At 48.6% G+C, this 22959-nt stretch overlaps 1 protein-coding gene across 3 annotated transcripts in view; it reads left to right on the forward strand.

Annotated features, from left to right (window-relative positions):
• SGTB (small glutamine rich tetratricopeptide repeat co-chaperone beta) overlaps window positions 1–22959 on the forward strand; it is a 292085-nt gene that overhangs the window by 248220 nt on the left and 20906 nt on the right. For all 3 annotated transcript variants that reach the window (XM_073680229.1, XM_073680228.1, XM_073680230.1), the window contains exon 4: window positions 16883–16961. In XM_073680229.1, the coding sequence (XP_073536330.1) occupies window positions 16883–16961 (79 nt within the window). The remainder of the gene's footprint in view (window positions 1–16882; window positions 16962–22959) is intronic.

Genomic DNA, 22959 nt, shown 5'->3' on the forward strand with positions numbered 1-22959 from the left:
GGTACTAGTTACTAGTTGGCGATTATATTGATAGATGTCATCAGCAGTCGATGCGGCTAGTGGGAGGAGTCTGTTTTGACGCATTGGCGTAGACTGCCTGGACTGCCAGTCAGGCCAGCTAAGGCAAGGGAGATAGTATCTACGTTTTTTGCATATCGGCGCGTGCGATTATAATATTTTCGAGGTATGTCTCTACTGTTTGCATGCTTTATCATGTGAGCCATTGCTGTTATTTTGTATATTCATTAGATTCATTGTTCCATGAGGTTTCATGAATGCAAATAGAAAATAGGAGGTTTTTAGTAAATTTTTGGCCTAGGTTCTAAAGTGTTAGGTGCTGCGAGGTAGGTATATTGTTTTTATTTTCAAAAATATTGGAAACATTGGAAATTGTTAAAGAAATTTGTGGTTTTTGTCTTAAAAGTAAAATCGTATTATATAATGTTCAGATAACAATTTTAATCGGCGCGTTAACTTTTAGGTAAATGCTGTGTGTTGTAACGAGTCATGGCTGATAAGAAGAAAAAATTTTCGGGGTTTCAGAACCGTAAAAGAAAAGCTGAAGAGGAGAAATCACTTTAAAAAATTAAAGGGTCATTTTTAAAATATCTAAGCAATAAAAATGAAGACGCGGAATTCCAAACGTTGGAACAACAGGCTTCTGTTGCCTCGGAAATATCGAATGTGGAAATAGAATTTGTTTCTCATGCTGAAAATAGTGAACTACAACCATCAATATCTGGTGGTAGATCTGATCAAAGTACCAGTACTGACATGGAGGCTGGTACATCTATAGAAATACTACGCAAAGACTATTCGGACGATCCCGCTACGTGGACCGTAATCAATGATGACTTACGCCTAGATGTAGTAAAACTTGGCCCCACACAAGTTAAAGATTTTGATTTTCCTTTGGACACTAATCGTAGAAAATTTTCTTGTGTTCACTATAAACATCGTCTTGTCAATGGTGAAAGTCTTGAACGCAATTGGCTAACGTATTCTATTCAGAAAAATTCAGTTTTTTGTTTTTGCTGCACGTTGTTTCCAGACTCATCACTTCAACTAGGAATCATCAAACGCTCAGCCTTAGGTACTGATGGTGTAAATGACTGGAAAAACATATCTGCTATTTTAGCCAGCCACGAAAAAAGCAAAGATCACATGATTAGCTTTCAAAAATGGAAGGAACTCGAAAATAGACATAAGATGAACAAGACCATTGACGAAGAACACTTATGCAAAATTGAAGAGCAAGAAAAATACTGGCATCAAATTTTAGAAAGGTTGATAGCTCTAGTGAGGGTACTAGGTACGCAAAACTTAGCATTCCGTGGATCAAATGATGCATTGTTTGCATCTAATAATGGGAACTTTTTGAAATTTGTGGAGTATTTGGCTATGTTCTATCCCGTCATGTGTGAGCACATTCGGAAAATCCGGGACCAAGAGATTCATGCACATTATTTGGGAAAAACAATACAGAATGAGATGATTCAGCTGCTAAGTAATGGTATTCAGGAAAAGATTCTTGACGATGTCAAAACTGCAAAATACTTTTCTGTAGTGCTGGATTGTACTTCTGACGTGTCTCATGTTGAACAAATGACAATCATTGTTCGGTTTGTTTCCACATCGGAAGACAAAAAGTTTGAAATTAAAGAGCACTTCTTGGGATTCATTCCTGTTTCTGATACAACTGGAGGTGGTTTGACAGCCGCTGTCTTGAACAAATTTGAAGAACTGTCGCTCTCTGTGGACAACTTACGAGGGCAAGGCTACGACAATGGGAGCAACATGAAGGGAAAAAACATTGGACTACAAAGACGAATTTTGGACATAAACCTACGTGCATTCTTTGTGCCTTGCAGCTCCCATTCTCTAAACTTAGTCGTCAACGATGCCGCTAAATGTTGTTTTGGAGCGATAACTTTTTTCTTGTTAGTTCAAAATCTCTACGTATTTTTCTCTTCGGCAACTCAGCGTTGGGAAGTACTCGTGCGTCATTTGCCATCTCTGACTCTAAAACCTCTAAGCGAAACAAGGTGGGAAAGTAGAATTGATGCTCTGGCCCCCCTCCGTTACCAATTGAGCGAAGTCCATGATGCCCTAATGGACATAGCAGAAAATATTAGTCTCACAGGAAGCTCTGGAAATGTCTCCCGGCTAGAAGCTCAAGGTCTTGCTAAACAAGTTGGAACCTTTTCTTTTGTTACATCTGTTCTAGTATGGTTCAACATTTTGTCCGAAATCAATTTGACAAGTAAGTTACTTCAGTCACAAGAATTCGATTTAGCTGCTGCTTCTCAACACCTTGACAAAACAAAGAAATATCTGCAATCATTAAGAAGCGATGAAGAGTTTGAGAAGCTGTTAGTTGATGCGAGGGAAATCGCAGAAGAGCTTGGCATACCAGCTAATTTTGTGTCAAGTTCTGCGCCAAAACGTTTAAAGAAAAAAACAGACAGTTCTCTTATGAAGGAAAAGATGAGCCCATAACTTTTACTTTGCGATCTTAGATACTGCTATAAATTCAGTTGATGAGCGGTTAACTCAGCTGAAAGAAATGGAATTGAAATTTGGATTTTTGTACCACATCCGTTCACTTGAGGGAAAACCAAGCAAATTTGTTCTGGAAAAGTGTAAAGCTTTGGAAAAGTCTCTTACACACAACGAAGTAAAAGACATCGATGCCATAGAGCTATGTGGTGAACTGCAGGCAATGTCAAGACGTGTTCCAGAAGATTCATCACCAAAAGACGTTCTTGAACTTTTGCTTAAATCTGACTTGAAAGAAAGTGTCCCCAACCTGGTGGTGGCTCTAAGAATTCTTTTGACTCTGCCTGTGTCCGTGGCCTCAGGAGAGAGAAGCTTCTCAAAACTAAAGCTAAACAAATTAATCTCGGTGACTTAGTGTCATCCTTTTAAAAAAAAAAGGCAAGAAAACAAAAATTTTAATTACCTATGGTCGTTTTTGTTTTGTGTTATTGATTACTTTGTATATATTTGTCCTACACAACTTCTCAGAGATTACAGAGTTAGGAGAGAGTTAATTAATCATTGTTGTTGTGGTTTATTTTGCTCCTAAATTTATATCCCAAGTTTTCATCTACTGCCAAGAATAGTAGGGGCGCAACAAAATAGTTTCGCCTAGAGCGCCGTAATCTCTCGGGCCGGCCCTGCCTGGACCAACGTGCTGGGGTAGACTGGCTCTCCTAAAAGGGGTTGTCCGGTCCAAACCAATAAGTCTGCAGTCACTCTGTGTGACTGCAGACTTATGAATTCCTCCAGTGCACGCACTGTGCACTTCGGGGATTCACCTGTTTCTGAGCGGGGACTGGAGGGTATGTATGAGTCATACATACACCCGGTGACACGGCTGACGGTTGGGTGTAGTCGACTAGAGTGCGCGACCTCGCTCCATACAAGTGTATATGTAGCGCCCCGAAGGTTCGGTCGCTACAGAAGTATTGCATCTCACCCAGAGGTGTGATATCTCACTTCCAGGTAAGGATGGAGTGTGGCTCAGGACCCTAACACCCACATGCACTACACCACATTTCCGGGGGACAGGGCGACAATGCTCCCAAGAGTGAGCACAACTGCCCCTGTCCCTGGCTGGAGTGGGGGGAGGGAACACCTAGAAAGGGGGAACCCGGTAGTGTGTGGGTGGGGAGAGTAGATCCAGGGTGCACTGAAAAGTAGGAGTATATAAGGTGGGCACCATCTTAGAGAAAGGAGAAGAGAGTAGTGAGAGAGAAGGAGACTGGGAGCAAGGGCTCTGTACGAGCTCTGCTCCGCGGGCAGGCCAAGTCACAAGGCCTGGGCCTGGAGGAGAGGAAAAGGAGAGGAGAGGAACGGAGGAGGCTCCAGGAGTGGAGTGAAGGGACCCCAGGGGTGCGGACCGGCCAGTCGCCACCGTACGCCCGCCGCTACCAGAGTAGGGGGGTCAGGCCAAGAAAGGGAACCGGATCCCTCATCTAGTGGAGGAGAGCAACTACCCTCAGCTAGTAACCGGAGGCCGTGGCATTGCATGTGTTACGGCCCCTCACTACACCCGTTAGGAAGGCACCATATAGGGCCCAGGGAAACGGAACATACATTTGCCCGCCAAGGCCCGAGGCAGCTGGACATTAAAAACCAAATAAACAAATCCGCCACTGATTTGACCACCCTGAGCCACGGGACCGGGTCGCTGCCACGGAGACTACAAACCCCCAGCATTACACAGAGACCCGGCTCCAGGTATTCCCCCCACACACGGCCCAGGGGGCGCGTCATATACTCCAATGGCCGGGAGTATGTATATGACGCACCCCTGGGCCTGTGTCGCACAGCGTTGCGCATGCAGGAGCTTACCCGGAGCCGGATCTGTTGAGGGTTGTAGTCTCGTGGCGGTGACCCGGTCCGTGCCCAGGGAGTCAGACTAAGTGGCGTTGTATTAGCGGTAGATGTTGGACGACTACGCCACCCGTTGAATGCAGCGAAGGAGCTGCCGCTGCAGGACAGACCGCTGAGGCCGGTGGTAGGATTGTGCAGCGTGATAGTATCACCCCCAACGGGAGGGGTATGGCCTCAGGGCAGCCGACGTGGATGATGGGGGTAGCAGGAATCACTCAGACGATGCGGTGTAGTTCAGGGTCTTTACTGGTGATAAAGATAGACCCTCCCGGAGTACTGGCTAGCGATCGGGGCCTGGTCAGTCCTTGAGTAGATGGGATCTCCCCTGGCCAGGCGGAGTTGTAGGCCTCCCAAACTGACTGTACTCTTCTGGCTACCTTGCTAGAGGCGGGTATAAGTAGCCCACGTCCCTGAGTGTACCGTGTGGTGCTCACCCGTATGGCCGGTGACTCGGGGCCTTCTAGTGGCGTCCGCTCCACGACGGCGGTGCTGGTCCCACGCGTGTGACCGTGCCTTCGGGTTTCTTGGCCAGAGGACCTGAAATCCCCTGCCGGTCGGTTTCTGCTGCTGGGTAGGAGTTAGTCCCCACAGCCTCGGACTCCGGGTCCAGTGATAGCTTCCCAGTCAGGGCGAGCTCTGCAGCTGCCAGCCCCTGACTCCTTATAGCACTGCTCCCACAGAGCTCCTGATGTTCTTTTCCTATATCTGCTTCTCTTCTCTGTCTCTACTTCTTCTCTACTCACTAACCCTGCCTCAGCCCTAGGTTTATATAGGGGAAGTCCTTCCCCTCCCAGGACTGGGCAGGAGGTGTGGCATGCATAGGATCTCTGACCAAGAGACCTCCCACCTGCTCTCAGACATAACATTGCTGTTACTGTGAAAACCAGACCCCTGGGGTGCCACATATAACTCATACATACCCTCCAGTCCCGAGTCAGTGTGTGCGCTGGGGAGATTCATAAGTCTGCAGTAACACAGAGTGACTGCAGACTTATCGGTTTGGACCGGACAACCCCTTTAAAGAGAAGTTGAGTATAGGGTTTTACAAGCAGTGCTCCATGGGAGAGAAGTGTAAATTCGTTTATTTCATTCTGCAAAAGAGTTATCTTGAAAGTACCACCTAGGACAAGAGGTTACCCTATAAGTCAATGCCCGGCCCTTTAACGAGTATTGCAAATTCTAAGCCTGAAAGTCATCTACAGACAGCGCGTTTCTGGATGTTTGCCCCTTATAAGTGCATTGTCAAGCCTGACTGGCTGAGTATGATGCTCTTAAGGCAACATAGTGGATTATTAGTTTTCCATGAAAAGACCAGCTCAGTATGGGTTCTTACAGGCAATGCTTCATGGAAGAAAAAATATTCACACTATCTCTCTCCTAGGTGATACTTCTAAAATATTTTTTTTGTTCTATGTGAGAGTTAATTTGCATATTTTTCTTCAATGGAGATTTACATGTAAGACTCCCTGCTCAGCCTGTCTAATTGAGAAGAACTAGTGCTTCCCCCACTTTGCCTTCAGTCAGACAGATACTGTTATACACTGATGAAGGGCAAGCGCCCTGGTAGTGGTTTTCTGTAGATGAGTTTCTGGCTGCGTACATATTTCTGGTCATGTTTCCAGGCTCTTTAAAAGGTCAGACATTGACTTATAGGGTAGCCACCTTCTCCAAGGTTGTAGTCACGCAAAAAGTTATTTTGTCTTGATCCATTTGTAATGCAGGTACCGGAATGCAACGCACAGAGACACAAGGCGAGAACAGTCAAAGATGTTTGTAAACAGTTTTATACAACAGGTATACTGAAACAAGGGATTAGCAACAAGGGTAATGAACAGTGGTTTGAAATATCAGAAAAATACGAAATTTCTCAAAGTAAGGCGCAGTCTCTTAAGATAAGGCGCAGTCTCTTAAAGTAAGGTGATGAATTTGGCCCTAGCGGGGGTCACCGGTTATTCCCGCTAGGCCGTGAGTCTCTTTCCGGATGAATTAAATTAAATCACGTTGTGCTACTTTATCCCCAACCGTCCCCCTCCCAACCTGAGTACTTAAACCCAATTGTCCCCGGTACCGTGGGTGAGCAGTGGAAGTGACGGCCCTGCTCACGTATGCAGCTCCTCTCTGCTTGGCTGTTGGGAGCAGTCTCTCGAGCCTTGGATAGGGGGGTCCAGGCCTCGTCTGTCGGCGGCCGACGTCGGGTTCTGCGAACTCACTCAGCACCGCGATCAGGTTCCTAGTATCCTCAGCAGGCACAGCACTCGAGTCACAACTGTGAGGGATCCGGAGCTCTTTTACCGGTGCCCGGCTGGAGCACCTCTCAGGCCTCTGGATTTGGCCTGTCACGCGGGGTTTCTCAGGACGCAGAGAGCACATCTGCTCCTCTCTGCTGCTTGGCGCCAAAGACCCCTCAGGTTTGGCGCGCTGGCCTCTTATCTCTCTGAACTCCTTCCTGGAAGTCACCTGATCAGGTCCAGCCTCTGAATCTGCCCTCCCTGAAACTTCCTTTGTATATTTTGGTTCCGCTTGACTGACTCTGGCCAGTAGATGGCAGTCTCGCTCCATTCTTGAAACGTCATGTTGAAGTTCTTTTACAAGCTTTTTAGCTCGTTCTACATTCCTCCCTCCTTTTTGCTCGCCAGTCCTCAGGCGAGTGGACTCCTCGCAGAATTGATGTCTCCTTCCAGGCAGTGCAAGCTCAGACAGGAGTTGGGCACACTCCTGCGTTTTCTGTTGGATTCGAGACCAGATAAACTCTTCCTGAGCATACCGGTTAGGAGGAATTCCGGCATTAGCCCGCTCAGTTCTGCGGGGCTCTTCTTGCGGAGGAGACTCCGGGAGATCCGAGGAATCAACTACTGGGGATTGCAAATCATTTCCTGACTCATTCTGACTTCCACTCAGGAGTGGCACCAACGGTTCTGACCGGCCCAACTGCATTGTGGCCCACCCTTCTTCATCCCCCAAGGTTCCTGTATGTGGCACTTCAGCCAACACGTCTGAGGGCCCAGCCCTGTTACAGACTTCTGCTTCAGAGGAGCAAGGTCGCAACATATTACGGTGCAACACCCTGGATGTCGCGGCGTCATCCCCTTCGGGCCTAACCTCGTAGACGGGGTTGTCTGGGTGAACTTTCTTCACCACCCGATATGGTATTGCCTCCCAACGATGGTCCAGCTTACTCCCAAATCATTTAGCCCTCACCAGCACTCGGTCTCCTGGCTGAAGCGATCCACCTGTGGTCGGGGGCCGAACTGCATGCTCTACTTCCTGAAACTTCTGAGCAACCAGTCTTCTCACGGTATGGAGTCGACGCTGGTGTTCTCGAATCCAGGTACTTGGGCTACTGCCTGGACCGGAGTCTTCTGAGTCTAGCTCCAGTTCAGTGATTTCTCGGCCACTTCTTCCAAACAGCAACATGTAGGGGGTGTAGCCGGTGGTTGCATGAACTCGATTATTATACACCCAAACCAGCTCGGACACGAATTCGGGCCACTTCATCTTTTTGTCCGCTTCCAGTGTTCGCAACATTTGCAACAGGGTTCGGTTAAAGCGCTCGCTTGCACCGTTCCCTTGCGGGTGGTAGGGCGTTGTCCGGGAACGGTCGATCCCATAGATGCGGTATAGCTCATCCATCACTCGTCCTTGGAAGCAGGCCCCCTGGTCAGAATGTATTCGCTTCGGGCACCCATAAATCCGGATGAAATCTTGACAGATGGCCTTGGCTGCGGCTTCTGCCGTCTGATCTTTAGTGGGCGTCACTACTGCAAACTTGGTGAAGTGATCAGTCATGACTAAACAGTGTCCATAACCGTTGTATGAAGTTCCTACCATCAAGTAGTCAATCATCAAGACTTCCAAGGGGGCAGAAGTTCGGATGGTCTGAATGGGAGCTCTTTGCTCCGGGGGCTTGTTCAACTCACACTGGCGACATGTTCGGCAGACCCCCTCGACTTCTTGTCGCAGTTGAGGCCAATACACCAGCCGTTGCAACCACCGGAAGGTCTTTTCTACTCCGAAGTGAGCACCTCTTCTATGAGCTTCTTGGGCTAGCTGTGTTACTAGCGCTCCTGGAACTACCACTTGCCAGGTAACATCAAACTCTCGAGGCAGCTGGATTCTTCGGCATAGCAAGCCGTCCTTCAGGAGGAGCCTCTCCCACTGGCCTAGGATTTGTAGGGTAGTTGGAAGTGAAGCGGCTCTGGTTTCCTGGTTGGGTCTCTGATTAAGGGCGACTCATTCTCTCAACTTTGCTAGCTCTGGGTCGGATGGCTGCAGATGTATCCATTCGTCTCTTGAACGGCCCAGAATCTGAGTGGGCCTCGGCTCCCCTCTGGTCTCTTGGGCGTCGACCACAGCAGCGGCGAACTGGCTGAAATCCGGGATCTCGTCGCCTTCGAGCTCCTCATCTCTATCCTTCTTCGGCCCCGCCTGAGTGACCCAGGACAGGGCATCTGCATGTGTGTTCAGGGCCTTGGACCGATAGGCGATTTTATACTGGAATTTGGACATCCTTGCGACCCACCGCTGTTCTAACGCGCCCAGTTTGGCGTTCTCCAAGTGGGCCAAAGGGTTGTTATCTGTCCGCACTTGCACTTCTGACCCTGACAGGTACTCAGCAAACTTCTCGGTCATGGCCCACACCAGTGCCAGTAGCTCCAGCTTAAACGAACTGTAGTTGTCCGGATTCTTCTCCGTATCTCGGAGTGACCTGCTGGCATACGCGATCACTTGCTCTTTCCCTCCTTGTACTTGAGCCAGCACTGCTCCCAGCCCATGCAAGCTTCCATCAGTGTACAACATGAACGGCTGTGAAAAGTCAGCGTAGGCCAGAATCGGGGCATCTGTTAGCGCCATTTTCAATGCTCGGAATGCCTCTTCTTGTCGTGGGCCCCACTGAATGGGCTGCCGCTTGGCTCCCCCGGCTGTTCCTCTCAGCAATTCATTGAGCGGGTTCGCAATCTTAGCGAAGTCTTTAATGAATCTGCGGTAGTATCCAGCGAGCCCCAGGAATGCCCTTAGTTCCCTTAGATTGGCGGGCGTGGGCCACTTCTGCACGGCAGCTACTTTCTCCGCAGTGGGGTGCACCCCTGCACTGGACACAGTGTGCCCCAGATATTCAATTTCTCGTTTGAAGAGACGACACTTACGAGGCTTAATTTTCAGGCCGTGCCTTTGTAGCCGTTCTAACACTTGTTCCAATCGGCGGAGATGATCCTCAAACGTTGCGGAATAGATAATTATATCGTCCAGATATATTAAAGTGGCTTCAAAGTTGAGGTCCCCCAAGCATTTCTCCATCAGCCGTTGGAAGGTTCCTGGCGCATTTGTTAGTCCGAAAGGCATTCGATTGAACTCAAACAGGCCCATAGGAAGAACAAAAGCTGTCTTCGGACGATCCTTCTCAGCTACTCGGACCTGCCAATAGCCACTGGCCAGGTCGAGGGAGGAGAAGAATTTGGCGCTCCCTAGTGCAGATAGAGACTCTTCGATTCGGCGGAGTGGATAGGAGTCCCGTACTGTACAGGCATTCAGCTTCCGATAGTCTACGCAGAATCTCAGGGTACTGTCCTTCTTTCGGACCAGCACGATCGGAGCCGCCCAGGGGCTCTGGCTTTCACGGATCACACCGTTCCGCAACATGTGGGCCACCAGCTCTTTCACCTCCTGGTATATTTGAGGCGGGATCTGCCGATATCTCTCTCGGATGGGAGCAGTATTTCCGGTGGGTATTTCGTGCTGAATGTCCCGAGTGCACCCGAAATCATCTTCATGCTGTGCAAACACTCCCTGATATCGCTGTAGAAGTTGTTCGATCTGCCTTACTTGTCCAGCAGAAAACTCAGTCAGGTTAGCTTCCATTTCTTCCAGGAGGTGGCGTCCAGCCAACGGTTCTCTTCCATGTTCCTGGCTATTGAGGGACACCTCTAGGGTCCATGGTTTTCCTTCCATAGGTGCCAGCCCTATAGCGTCAGCTCTAGTAAGGGCCTCCGGCATTACGCACACTCGCGCCACCTCTTGTCGCGGCAACAACTGTAAACTGGTGCCACTTAAATTGATGCAGCGCACGGGTACTCGACCTTGCCGCACGGTGGCCAGAGTTCGAGCAATCAGGAGTCCATAGGGCGCTTCTTCTCCCTCCATTGGTTCAACTTGAATGTCCACGCCCTCTAAGGACACATGTGCCAGCACCGGCAAAGTGAGTACAGTCTGTCCCACCGGCAGTGTCATTGTGGCTTCGGGCGGTATCGATACCTTACCAAGGTACTGGGAGGTAGTGGGTAACTTTTGAATCTGACTGACCCGCACGAGGTGCTGGAACACTCTCTTGTTAGCTGGGTCTTGAGTGGCGCGGGTCCAGTTGTTTTTGCTACAGCCCTCAGCCAGGAACTGTCCGACTTCTTTCAGCACATTCATGCCCAGGGTTACAATGGGCCCATCGCCTCCGGGCCCGGTGGTCAGTACAATCCCTTTTCGACCGAGGTCCTTTCCACATGCCCGCACAGACATCCATACTACTCCCGCTACTGGGATAGGAAGTTGATTAGCCGCCACCAGTTTGACAGTGGGTTCCCAGCAGGAACGAGCGACTTCAGGAAAGTGACTTTGGAAGTACATCTCAGGCATAGTGGTCACTTGAGACCCGGTGTCCATCAAACAGCGGATCCGCTGCCCATTGAATTCAGCCCAGATAATGGGCCTTTCGGAGACAATGTCTTCAGAGCTCCCTCTTCTACTCTCTGAAGCTCGAGACCCCACGGTATGCTGCACAACCGTGGGGCATTTTAGTTTAACGACTGTCCCCTCCTCCTCCTTTCTCGGTTGGGACAGTCTTTGGAGATATGCCCCCTACCTCCGCAGGTCCAGCACTCCGGTCCTCGTTCTGCCGATAGGTCGGGTTCATGTCGTGCTGGGGCCGGATAGGAACGTCTTTCTCGTTCTGGTCTCCGTCCGCATTGAGCAGTACGGTCCGTCGGCAAGGGGGCAGTAGGAGTCTTCCTAATAGAATTCAGCTCACCCCGAATGTCTCGAATTTCCTGACGTATTTCCCGTACCCAATCAGGCTCTTGGTTGGTGAATCCAGGAGCAATTGCCTCATGACTTCTAACTGTGGCTTTGAGAACAGGAACTTCTCTCTCCAGGACTCTAGCTTCAGCCCCTACCTCCAGGAAGCCCATATCAGGGCTCAATTGCAGCCGCTCCTTCAGGATCTGCCTCAGGGAAGGGTCTTTCAAGCCAGCAATCAGTTGGTCACGCAACACCCCATCCAATGGTCCCAGTCCTCGGTTCCCATCTCGAGTTTTCTTAGTGATATGGGCCGTCACTTCCTGTAATGCATTAACATACTGATTTACTGTCTCATTTTCCTCTTGGACCCGCTGAAACAACCGTAAGCGCAAGTGTCCCAAATCTGTAGTGCATGTCCTCTAGAATTTTTATCACTTTATCCACGGTGTCACGGTCCCCAGGTGGGCGGTACATCACAGTCTGTCGGGCCTCTCCATCAAGGGTTAGGAGGGCCAGCTCCGCCTGGGCTAGAGGGTCAAGGGGATACATACGTAGCATACTTCTCAGTCTTTCTGCCCAGTCCCAAAGTGACATGCCATCCCCTGTAAACTTGGGAAGATGGCTGAGCATAGCCCCCAGGGGTATATGGCTCCGGCCGGACCCAGCCACAGACTGATCCGCCATCTCTGCGTCTGGTCTCTAGCGGGGGTCACCGGTTATTCCCGCTAGGCCGTGAGTCTCTTTCCGGATGAATTCAATTAAATCACGTTGTGCTACTTTAGCCCCAACCGTCCCCCTCCCAACTTGAGTACTTAAACCCAATTGTCCCCGGTACCGTGGGTGAGCAGTGGAAGTGACGGCCCTGCTCACGTATGCAGCTCCTCTCTGCTTAGCTGTTGGGGGCAGTCTCTCGAGCCTTGGATAGGGGGGTCCAGGCCTCGTCTGTCGGCGGCCGACGTCGGGTTCCGCGAACTCACTCAGCACGCGATCAGGTTCCTAGTATCCTCAGCAGGCACAGCACTCGAGTCACAACTGTGAGGGATCCGGAGCTCTTTTACCGGTGCCCGGCTGGAACACCTCTCAGGCCTCTGGATTTGGCCTGTCACGCGGGGTTTCTCAGGACGCAGGGAGCACGTCTGATCCTCTCTGCTGCTTGGCGCCAAAGACCCCTCAGGTTTGGCGCGCTGGCCTCTTATCTCTCTGAACTCCTTCCTGGAAGTCACCTGATCGGGTCCAGCCTCTGAATCTGCCCTCCCTGCAACTTCCTTTGTATATTTTGGTTCCGCTTGACTGTCTCTGGCCAGTAGATGGCAGTCTCGCTCCATCCTTGAAACGTCATGTTGAAGTTCTTTTACAAGCTTTTTAGCTCGTTCTACACATTCATACACTTATTATTACTAGTGATTGACAGACCAAATAAATATTATAGCAAAATTCATAAGAAGATTGAAAGTGAGACTGCTACCATGTCGTAATAAACAGACTCAAACTTTACATGGACCCCTTGATTACTGTCAGAGAGAGGTGACTGTGAAAGGGGTTGTGTCACACAATGTGAGGGAAAGACTAAGTGCAACACGAAGAGAAGAGGGGAAGGAAGCCCAAACGCTAGGGAAAGGGGGAGTGGAGACCCTTAAGCAGATCTAATATCACTCTGCCTACCCTACCATCCCTATATAGGTTCCTCACCTATCGTTGAGCAGGAACCTAAGCCCTGAATGTCCCTAGAACTTGACCCTAGATAGGGAGGGGACAGGGTGAGCACTAGTCAAGCCCCATTACAAACTAAAGACAGCAAGGTAGACAAACAAAGGGGATACACTTAGCTTGAGCACACACCAGAGATATAACGCCAACTGTCTTCCAAGGGCACCAGAGAAGAAACTAGCCAACTTCTAGTGCTCCAAGCCAACACAGAGCTACATAGAACTATCACGGGCGCCTCTCTGGAGAAACTGAGAGTAGTTAACTACCAAGCAAGGGTGTGACAATCAGCCGCAGAAGGTGGTGGTAGCTGCTGGGTCCTAAAGGACGAAGGATATAACAATACTAAAGAGATGAGAGGATCAAGAAGGTGTCTGCAATATCAAGTGCAGTGACCTTCTGCAGCCAGCTCCAGAGCGACTGTCTGTCACACCTGACACACCCGTGACAGGTTGTGACCAGCACAGTGAGACTGCAATTTCTTTACACCATTTCATTTTATTTTTTATTAGAAAACGACTCATAATCCAGAATATCTAATAATCGAGAGTAAATGTTTATGCTTAAATGTGGATCTTTGGGAATCCCTTCTTTATTTTTCAGTCCTTGAATTTTGCCTTCAGGTTGAGATAGAAATTTGTTAAAAATTAATCTAACTGATGGCAGATGGTGCTGTGCTATATACATTGTGCACTGCTTTTTTGGATAAGTAATTACTTTTGTGTTCAGTTTGCCTTGCAGGCATCACAGGGTAGCAGTTGTTGTTGGCAGATTGAATCTATTGTGGTATGTTGATAGATCATATTTATTTTGTCAGCTAATATACTGGCAGATGTTATTTATCATGTTAAGGGTTTTATTGGCAGGATATTTATTAAAGTGACTGCTGCTCTTTTGTCATATAATAATTAAAGTGCCTCCCGCCCAACACTAAAGTAAGTACCGGGGTTGGCAACTATCTTCCCCTTTCTGTCACTAAAGGCAAGATCTATTAGGACTCATGCTGGAGGCGCAAGAACGGAAAACCACAGGCACCTTGTGTGCCGCTACTTGATACCTGCATGAGGCATCTTATTTTCACTTGGAAGCAACACTTAAAGATGTTGTCCACTATTTTTTCATTGATGACCTATCCCATGTATAGGTCATCAATGTCTGATTGGTCATGGTCTGACACCCGGCACCCCCGCCGATTAGCTGTTCTCGGTGTTGGTTGCCGGAACTGTGGAGCTGCTCTGTCTTCTGGTAGTGGCCGTGGCAGGGAACTGCCCGTTCGCCTCCTATTGATTTGTGTAGTACCCTGCCAGGCCACTATCAGAAGACGGAGTAGCTCTGCAATCGAGCAGTTCAGGCCGCCGTCGCTGACACAGAGAACAACTGATCCTGAGGATAGGTCATCAATGAAAAAGTAGTGTACAACCTCTTTAAGTAATACAGAATTCAACTGAGCAAGGGGGTTGTCTTATAGAGAATGTAATTAAGCTAGTCCACAATCAGACCCCTAGTGATGAGTTGTTATACCAGGGCTATTTGCAACTCCTGCAGGGGTAATGTAGTATTACATTATGGCTATTTAAATAAATGGGCATCTTTGTAGCACGTGGGTGGACCAGGTCCACCAGACCAAAAGCACATGGAAGTCTCCATCTCGTAGCTACTGTCACACATTGAAAAACATTTCTACTTTGTATTTTAACTTGAGTTGAAGCTTCTAATTTTATAAGGTTTCATAATGTGTTGCGTGAAATCTGTATGTTACGTATAGTTTAAATACTTTGAAAGGTTAACATGTTTGACTATTGAGTTAATCTTGGTCAAGTCCAGAAAACCTGAGGTTTTAGTCTCCTCCTTGAGGGAAACCTCAAGATGTCAGAGTGTGTTTCTGTATTTGAAATGATGAGCATTTGGACTGTTAACCACTAGAAGCAAAATCTCCACTGAATCAGATATAATCTGTGCAGTCTACATTTGTAATAATATTTTCTCGCGCATGCTAAGGGAAATACAGACAACAGGTTCTGGTTTTCTCCATAGAGTTCAGTTACTCTTCTTTTGCAACCCACCCTTTAATTTAATCATGACCCAAACAGTTTTTTATGGTTTTAATATTTATTTATAATGCTTATATAGCGCCATCATATCCCATAGCGCTTTACAGATATTATCATCACAAACCCACAAAAACACAGGGAGAACAAACAAACTCCTTGCAGATGTTCTTGGTGGGATTAAAACCCAAAACCTCAGTGCTGCAAGGCTGCAGTGCTAACCACTGAGCCACCGTCATGTCGCTCACATAATCATGAAGAAATTAGTCGTGCATGGGTTGACTAGGCCTTACTTTTATTTCAGTACTTCATTGAGGTTCACATTTGTACCGCAGCATGACTGCAATCAGTAAAGTTTGATATCCCTTTTCCTCATGGGTGGATTTTTATTTTAGAGAACAGGAATAAGAGATATTATATGACAAATATCGGATGAACAAGCTCATGATCCATGTTGGGTGGATCACATAGTGTGGGAAGCCATATAAGGACCCCATTTTGATATTTTTTATAAAGCCTTCTTTTCTATATGAAAAACTATGTAATTGTTTGATGGGAAATATTTATAAGAATGGTCTAACATGCGTCCCCCTTATTTCCTCTACCCTTGAGTTTTAAGTATTTTTGTCTCAGAGCCTAACATGAGAATCCTCAGTACGGCCATGATTAGTACATTGAATTACAAAACTTGGCGATTTATCGAAAAAGTGTCAATTAAAAACTGCAAATAGTATTTTTTTTCTCCTATTGAGGTCAACTGTTTAAAGGCAACCCCTACTCTTATTTTGCTGATAGATCACCACCATGCCTTATTATGTAAGCTGCTAATGTTTCTACACATGCCCATGAATGCCTAATATAATATAGGCAATTTGCAGAAATCACTTTTTTAAAAAGCTTGAATTATATGCAAATTACCATTGAATAGTCATCTGGGTGGAGTCCAGAGCAGGAACAGTCACATGGACAGTGCTCCAAACCTTCCCCTCCTGGCTTGACTGACATCTCTGTGGCAGCTGTGGGTCACTAGCAACTTCTGCCATGAAAATGTCAATCAAACCAGGAAGGGAAGGTTTTGAGCGCTGTCTATGTAACAGTTCCTAATCTGGCATACGCCCAGATGACTATTTTAAAGTCATTTTCATAAAATGCAGTGTTTCATAAAGTGATTTCTGTGATTTGTCTAGATCGGATTTCGCATTCAAGAAGCATGATGAGAAACATTACTTTGTGTAAGTAATAGTGGTAATTAAAGGGGCAAAAAAAAACCTGACAGGTGCCTTTAAATTACTTATTAAGTGGCAGTAAAAGAGGCAGGACTTGTCTACAAATTGCTAATGTAAATTATGGTCAACTTCATATTTATATTATTTATCTTACATTGTTTGTCTAGAAGCATGGTATTGTACAGCTCCATGCCTCAGGTGCTTTTTCTGCTTCCGTATGGTGCCACCATCCAGCACCATATTACCAAGGTACTATCCTCAGTCTAGATGCATTACCAAAGTACTTGGACCTCTAAAGGACCCACAGGATTGATGTGTGCTTGAGGCCTGATGAGAACTAAATATTTTACTAGATATCATAATCGTCTTGAGTATCTTTGCACCATTACATCACTGCACTACATTAGGATACATTATCTTGCTGCACAGAATGCACTTATCTGTAAGTTGTATTTGCCGAGTTTAGAAATAATAATATGTATATGATTTTTTTCCCAACAGAAAGAGGATTGTACACCAGCAGAATCCCCTTTGTCAGCACCACCTTCCATAGAAAAAGCTGAACAGCTGAAAGATGAAGGTAAGTATTCTGCATTGAGTGAAGATGACCTGGTGAGATTTAACAAAACCGTCCACTTTCCGACATTTTCATGTACACGATATATAATACTGGATAGTAGAAAGTAGTGATGAGCGAGTATGTTCTGTTAACCCTTTCGGCGAGCATGCTCGGGTGCTCGCTGAGTATCTTCAGCGTGCTCGGGTGTTATGTTTTAGTCGCGCTGTGTGCATGATTTGCGACTGTTTGACAGCTTTAATACATGTGAGGAATGCCTAAGAAACAGGCATTCCTCACATGTATTAAAGCTATCAAACAGTTTCAAATCATGCACACAGCATGACTAAAACATAACACCCGAGCACGCTGAAGATACTCAGCGAGCACCCGAGCATGCTTGTAAATCTGGACTAACGAGCATGCTCACTCATCACTAGTAGAAAGCGGATTTAAAGTTGACAATAGAATAATCCATTCCCTGAAAATGAACTTTCTGCCATGTATTTTATATCTAATACCAATACTACTCATTTATCTTACAAGACCCTTTTACCTAAAAGCTGAAATCCCTTTTGATTATAAAACTTAGATTAATCTATACACATTTGATTAAAGCAAATTCCTAAGGAGGCATGGGGCTACTGGACATTATTCCATTCTACAGAATGACTATATTATATATAGTGAACTGGTTTCATCATACAATGGGTGGTCCCAGAAAGAGAGACCTTACAACATAAAGGTTCAAATGTTTGGGTTCAAATCCAACCAAGAATAGCATCTGCAAGAAGTTTGTATGTTCTCCCCATGTTTGTGTGGGTTTCCTCACAAACTCTAAAGACATACTGATAGGGAATCTAGATTGTGAACCTCAATGGGGATAGTGATGGTAATGTCTGTAAAGTGCTGTGGAATTAATGGTGCTATATACAGTATATAAGGAACTTCTCTGGCCGAGATTTACTTTGGAAGTCCTAAACACCATAGAATCTGGTCTCTGAGTGTGTGCACTAAAATTCTTTACCATAAAAGTCACTCTAAAGGTGGACTCAGATAGTAGCAGGTACAGTTCTTGAATACATCTGTCTTGCAGGACAGAGGCACATACTTGGCGGTTATAGACAGCAGCACATAACTTGGGTTGAACGTTGCTGTTGTTCAACAGGCTACGCTGGGGATCTCCATCTTCCTGGTACAGGGCCACACGGGTCAATGTGTTTCGCTGTGACCAGTGGCGTACCGCCCATGGCGGCAGGCCACGCGACTGCTATGGGGCCCGTGAGCCGTGGGGGCCCCATAGCAGTCCAGGGGCGGACATACCGCTGTGGTGCAGCTGCGCCGGGGGGCCTGCCAGTGCAGCTGCTCCCTGCCAGCGGCGAGCAGGGAGCAATCCCTGCAGCTCCGCTGCTGACAGGAAGAGAATGGCAGCGGAGCTGAAGGGATTCCTCCTCTGCTTCCTCCCTGACCCAGGCGCGCGCAGCTTGATGATGTCATCATGCAGCGCGCGCCTGGGTCAGGTAGGAAGCTGCCGACAACCAGGAGGATGCTGCAGGGGAGCGAGCTGAGGTAAGTTGTTTTTTTCTTGTTTTTTTTTACCGCTGGGGAGGGGAGGTGGGGAGAGCAATGATGGGATGGTAGGGCTGAGGAGAGCAATGATGAGTCTGGGGAGAGAAATTATGGGATGGTGGGGCTGGGGAGAGCAATAATGGGACTTATGGGGCTGGGGAGAGGAATGATGGGGCTGGGGAGAAGAATGATGGGGCTGGGGAGAGCAATAATGGGGCTCATGGGGCTGGGGAGAGCAATGATGGGGTTAAGGAGAGCAAGGATTGGGCTGGGGAGAGCAATGATGGGGCTTATGGGGTTGGGAGAGCAATGATGGGGCTGGGAGAGCAATGATGGGGCTGGGTAGAGCAATGATGGGGATGGTGGGGCTGGGGAGAGAAATGATGGGGCTGGAGAGAGCAATGATGGGGATGGTGGTGCTGGGGAGAGCAATTATGGTGATGGGGGCTGGGGAGAGCAATGGTGGGGATGGGGGGGCTGGGAAGAGCAATGATGGGGCTGGGGAGAGCAATGGTGGGGATGGTGGAGATGCGGAAAGCAGTGATGGGGCTGGAGAGAGCAATGATGGGGATAGTGAGGCTGGGGAGAGCAATGATAGGGATATGGGGAAGGAGAGAGCAATGACGGGTTGCTGGGAGAGAGCAATGATGGAAGAGCTGGGAGAGAGCAATGATGGAGTGCTGTGAGAGCAATGATGGTGCTGTGAGAGAGCAATGATGGGGTTTGCTGTGAGAGAGCAATGACGGAGGTGCTGGGACAGAGCAATGATGGGGGTGCTGGGAGAGAGCAATGATGGGGGTGCTGGGAGAGATCAATGACGGGGGTGCTGGGAGAGAGCAATGACGGGGGTGCTGGGAGAGAGCAATGACGGGAGTGCTGAGAGAGAGCAATGACGGGGGTGCTGGGAGAGAGCAATGATCGGGGTGCTGGGACAGAGCAATGATGGAGGTGCTGGGACAGAGCAATGATGAGGGTGCTGGGAGAGAGCAATGATGGGGTGCTGGGAGAAAGCAATAATGGGGGTGCTGGGACAGAGCAATGATGGGGGTGCTGGGAGAGAGCAATGATCGGGGTGCTGGGACAGAGCAATGACGGAGTTTGCTGTGAGAGAGCAATGACGGGGGTGCTGTCACAGAGCAATGATGGGGGTGCTGGGAGAGAGCAATGATGGGGGTGCTGGGAGAGATCAATGACGGGGGTGCTGGGAGAGAGCAATGACGGGGGTGCTGGGAGAGAGCAATGACGGGAGTGCTGGGAAAGAGCAATGACGGGGGTGCTGGGAGAGAGCAATGACAGGGGAGCTGGGACAGAGCAATGATGGGGGTGCTGGGAGAGAGCAATGATGGGGGTGCTGGGAGAGATCAATGACGGGGGTGCTGGGAGAGAGCAATGACGGGGGTGCTGGGAGAGAGCAATGACGGGAGTGCTGGGAGAGAGCAATGACGGGGGTGCTGGGACAGAGCAATGATCGGGGTGCTGGGACAGAGCAATGATGGAGGTGCTGGGACAGAGCAATGATGAGGGTGCTGGGAGAGAGCAATGATGGGGTGCTGGGAGAAAGCGATAATGGGGGTGCTGGGACAGAGCAATGATCGGGGTGCTGGGAGAGAGCAATGATCGGGGTGCTGGGACAGAGCAATGACGGAGTTTGCTGTGAGAGAGCAATGACGGGGGTGCTGTCACAGAGCAATGATGGGGTGCTGGGAGAGAGCAATGATGGGGGTGCTGGGAGAGATCAATGACGGGGGTGCTGGGAGAGAGCAATGACGGGGGTGCTGGGAGAGAGCAATGACGGGGGTGCTGGGAGAGAGCAATGACGGGAGTGCTGGGAGAGAGCAATGACGGGGGTGCTGGGAGAGAGCAATGACGGGGGAGCTGGGACAGACCAATGATGGAGGTGCTGGGACAGAGCAATGATGGAGGTGGTGGGAGAGAGAGAGCAATGATGGGGATTTCACTTTGCTTGTACTGTAAAGCCTTGTATGTTTTCAGTGTGCACATAGCCTTACAGTTAATTGGGGAGAGTCACAGAGACTGAATAATTTATATTATTGGCTGGTGGAGATTATAGTTAATGGGGGCACAGTGCTGCTTATCACTTTATATTTTGATTACTAAGTGGCTAATAGTATATTAATGGGGGGGGGTACATATCTGTAGTCAGTAGCGCAGTGTGGGGGAGATGCATGTACAATATATGTGACCTTGTTATTTTCTAGGCGGGAGATCATTGTGACAAGACAAGTCGTGGCTGGGAGATGTGGACATGAAGGTCTGACCAGATGGAGAAGAAACAGCAGAAACCGTCTCGAATCAGATGACACGTCAGCGGTAAGTGCCTGGATGTAAATATTATTCTGTATCTGCACTGTGTGACTTGGAGTGATAATGTTGTCTGTGAAATCTCTAAGGCTGCATTCTCACATTTGTGTGAAATGTCCGTGTGCTGCCAGATTTTTTTTTATCGGATGGTCCACGGACTCGTAGAGTTTTATAGATCCATTCACACATCCATGAAAATCACGGATCTGAGAATGAGATCTGTGAGGGTCAGAGAATGTCCTGTTCTGAACTGATTTTGAGGATTAGAATAGGACATGCTCAATGCGTCGGTAAAAGAGGGCAGCACACCGACACTGCACATGGATGCAGGAATGTAGCCGTATTATGTATAGCACAGTCCTTTAGTATATAGCGTACTCACTTATTATGTATAGCATACTCCCTTAGTATATAGTGTACTCACTTATTATGTATAGCGCCATCCTTAGTTATATAGTTTCCTCTTTTATTATGTATAACACTCTCCCTTATTATGTACCATCCTCTCTAGCTCTAGGAGGTCATAGTTGGAGGATCATACTATGTTGGGGTCAGCATACTTTGCCCTGGGAGTTGAGGTGGGGTACAGTAGAGTCATTACACTACGCATGTGGAGGAATTCACCATGGGGGTATCACACTGTGTTTGGGGGCACTTTTGTTGGCATCACACTTTATGGGGCAATGAAAGAGGAATTTAGGACTTCAGCAGGAGGAAAATTACTATGTAAAGGAAGAAAAGTTGTGAGATCTGCTCTTCTGTGACCCCGACAATTATTTACATTTTTTTGTGGGGGGGAGGGGGCCCATTTAGAACTTCTGCTATGGGGCCCCATGATTCCTATGTACGCCCCTGGCTGTGACCACTGCACCCTAACTGCACTCTCTGTGTGAATGGTGTAAGGTAGCTCTCTCTAGCTACCACCTTACTGACATGCTTCAGCCTGGCTGACCCCGTATTCCTTCACAGCTTATCTCCAGGTGTGGCTAACACTGCACCTTCACTCTGAGACTCTTCTATTAGTTTCCCAACTTGTTTTGCTGAGAAGCGATTCTGCTGTCCTTGTTGCTTGTCTGTTGTAAGGCTTGCTACTTCTTTGCAATACTGGCTATCTTCAGCACACACCCAGATACAGCTCAATTTCCTATATCTTCTCTTGCTCGCTAACCACTAACTACATACAAGAAACTAACACACCGGTCCCTATTACTCCTCCCCAACTCTGGGCCGGCCCTACAGTTAATCCTGTCACCCCTGACTGTAACTGGTCCGGGAGGTGGAACCTCTGAGCTGCAATACAAAGGGGAAGTCCTTGTAAGGAAGCGGGTGACTCCCAGGGGAGGCAAGCAGGTAGTCACAACAAGTGACGGGGACAGTCTCAGGGTAAGCAGGCAGGTGGTCACGGCAAGTGACGGGGACAGTCTCTGGGTAGACAGGCAGGTGGTCACGGCAAGTGACGGGGACAGTCTCTGGGTAGACAGGCAGGTGGTCACGGCAAGTGACGGGGACAGTCTCTGGGTAGACAGGCAGGTGGTCACGGCAAGTGACGGGGACAGTCTCTGGGTAGACAGGCAGGTGGTCACGGCAAGTGACGGGGACAGTCTCTGGGTAAAAGGCAGGTACCTTCAACTCAGCGGCCAGATAGACACGGCAGGTACTAGCAGGTGCCTCCGGGTAGCAGGTGGATAGCCGCGGCAGGTGCTGGCGGGAACTTCCGGATAAGCAGGTAGATAACTCAGCAGGTGCTGGCAGGCGCTTCCAGGTAACAGACAAGTGACAGGCAGGTAACAGGCTGGACTAGTCAGACTAGCGAAGGGACCTGAGGGCTGAAGCAGAGGTGAAGACACAGTGCGACAACTGTTGCTCGGGCACCTCCATTTTGGAGGAGGTGCCTTAAATATGGGAAGTCCTCTGGCCATTGGCCGGGGACTTTTTAGGAAGACGTGCGCCGTCCCTTTAAGAGGGGGGGGAGTGCGCGCGCGCCCTAAGCACTCTGCTGGAGGAGGAACGCGCGCCGGCCACAGCAGGGAACGGAGCGCAAGGAGAAGCCGCGCCAGGAGCCGGGGGGCAAGAGAGACGGTGTCCCTGTCTGACATGGGGCAGGGACGCTGCTGCGCCGACAGAGGCAGGA

The sequence above is a fragment of the Phyllobates terribilis genome, unplaced genomic scaffold (assembly GCF_046119375.1).
Source record: "Phyllobates terribilis strain yellow unplaced genomic scaffold, ASM4611937v1 Scaffold_1__5_contigs__length_1240528914, whole genome shotgun sequence".
NCBI lineage: Eukaryota > Metazoa > Chordata > Amphibia > Anura > Dendrobatidae > Phyllobates > Phyllobates terribilis.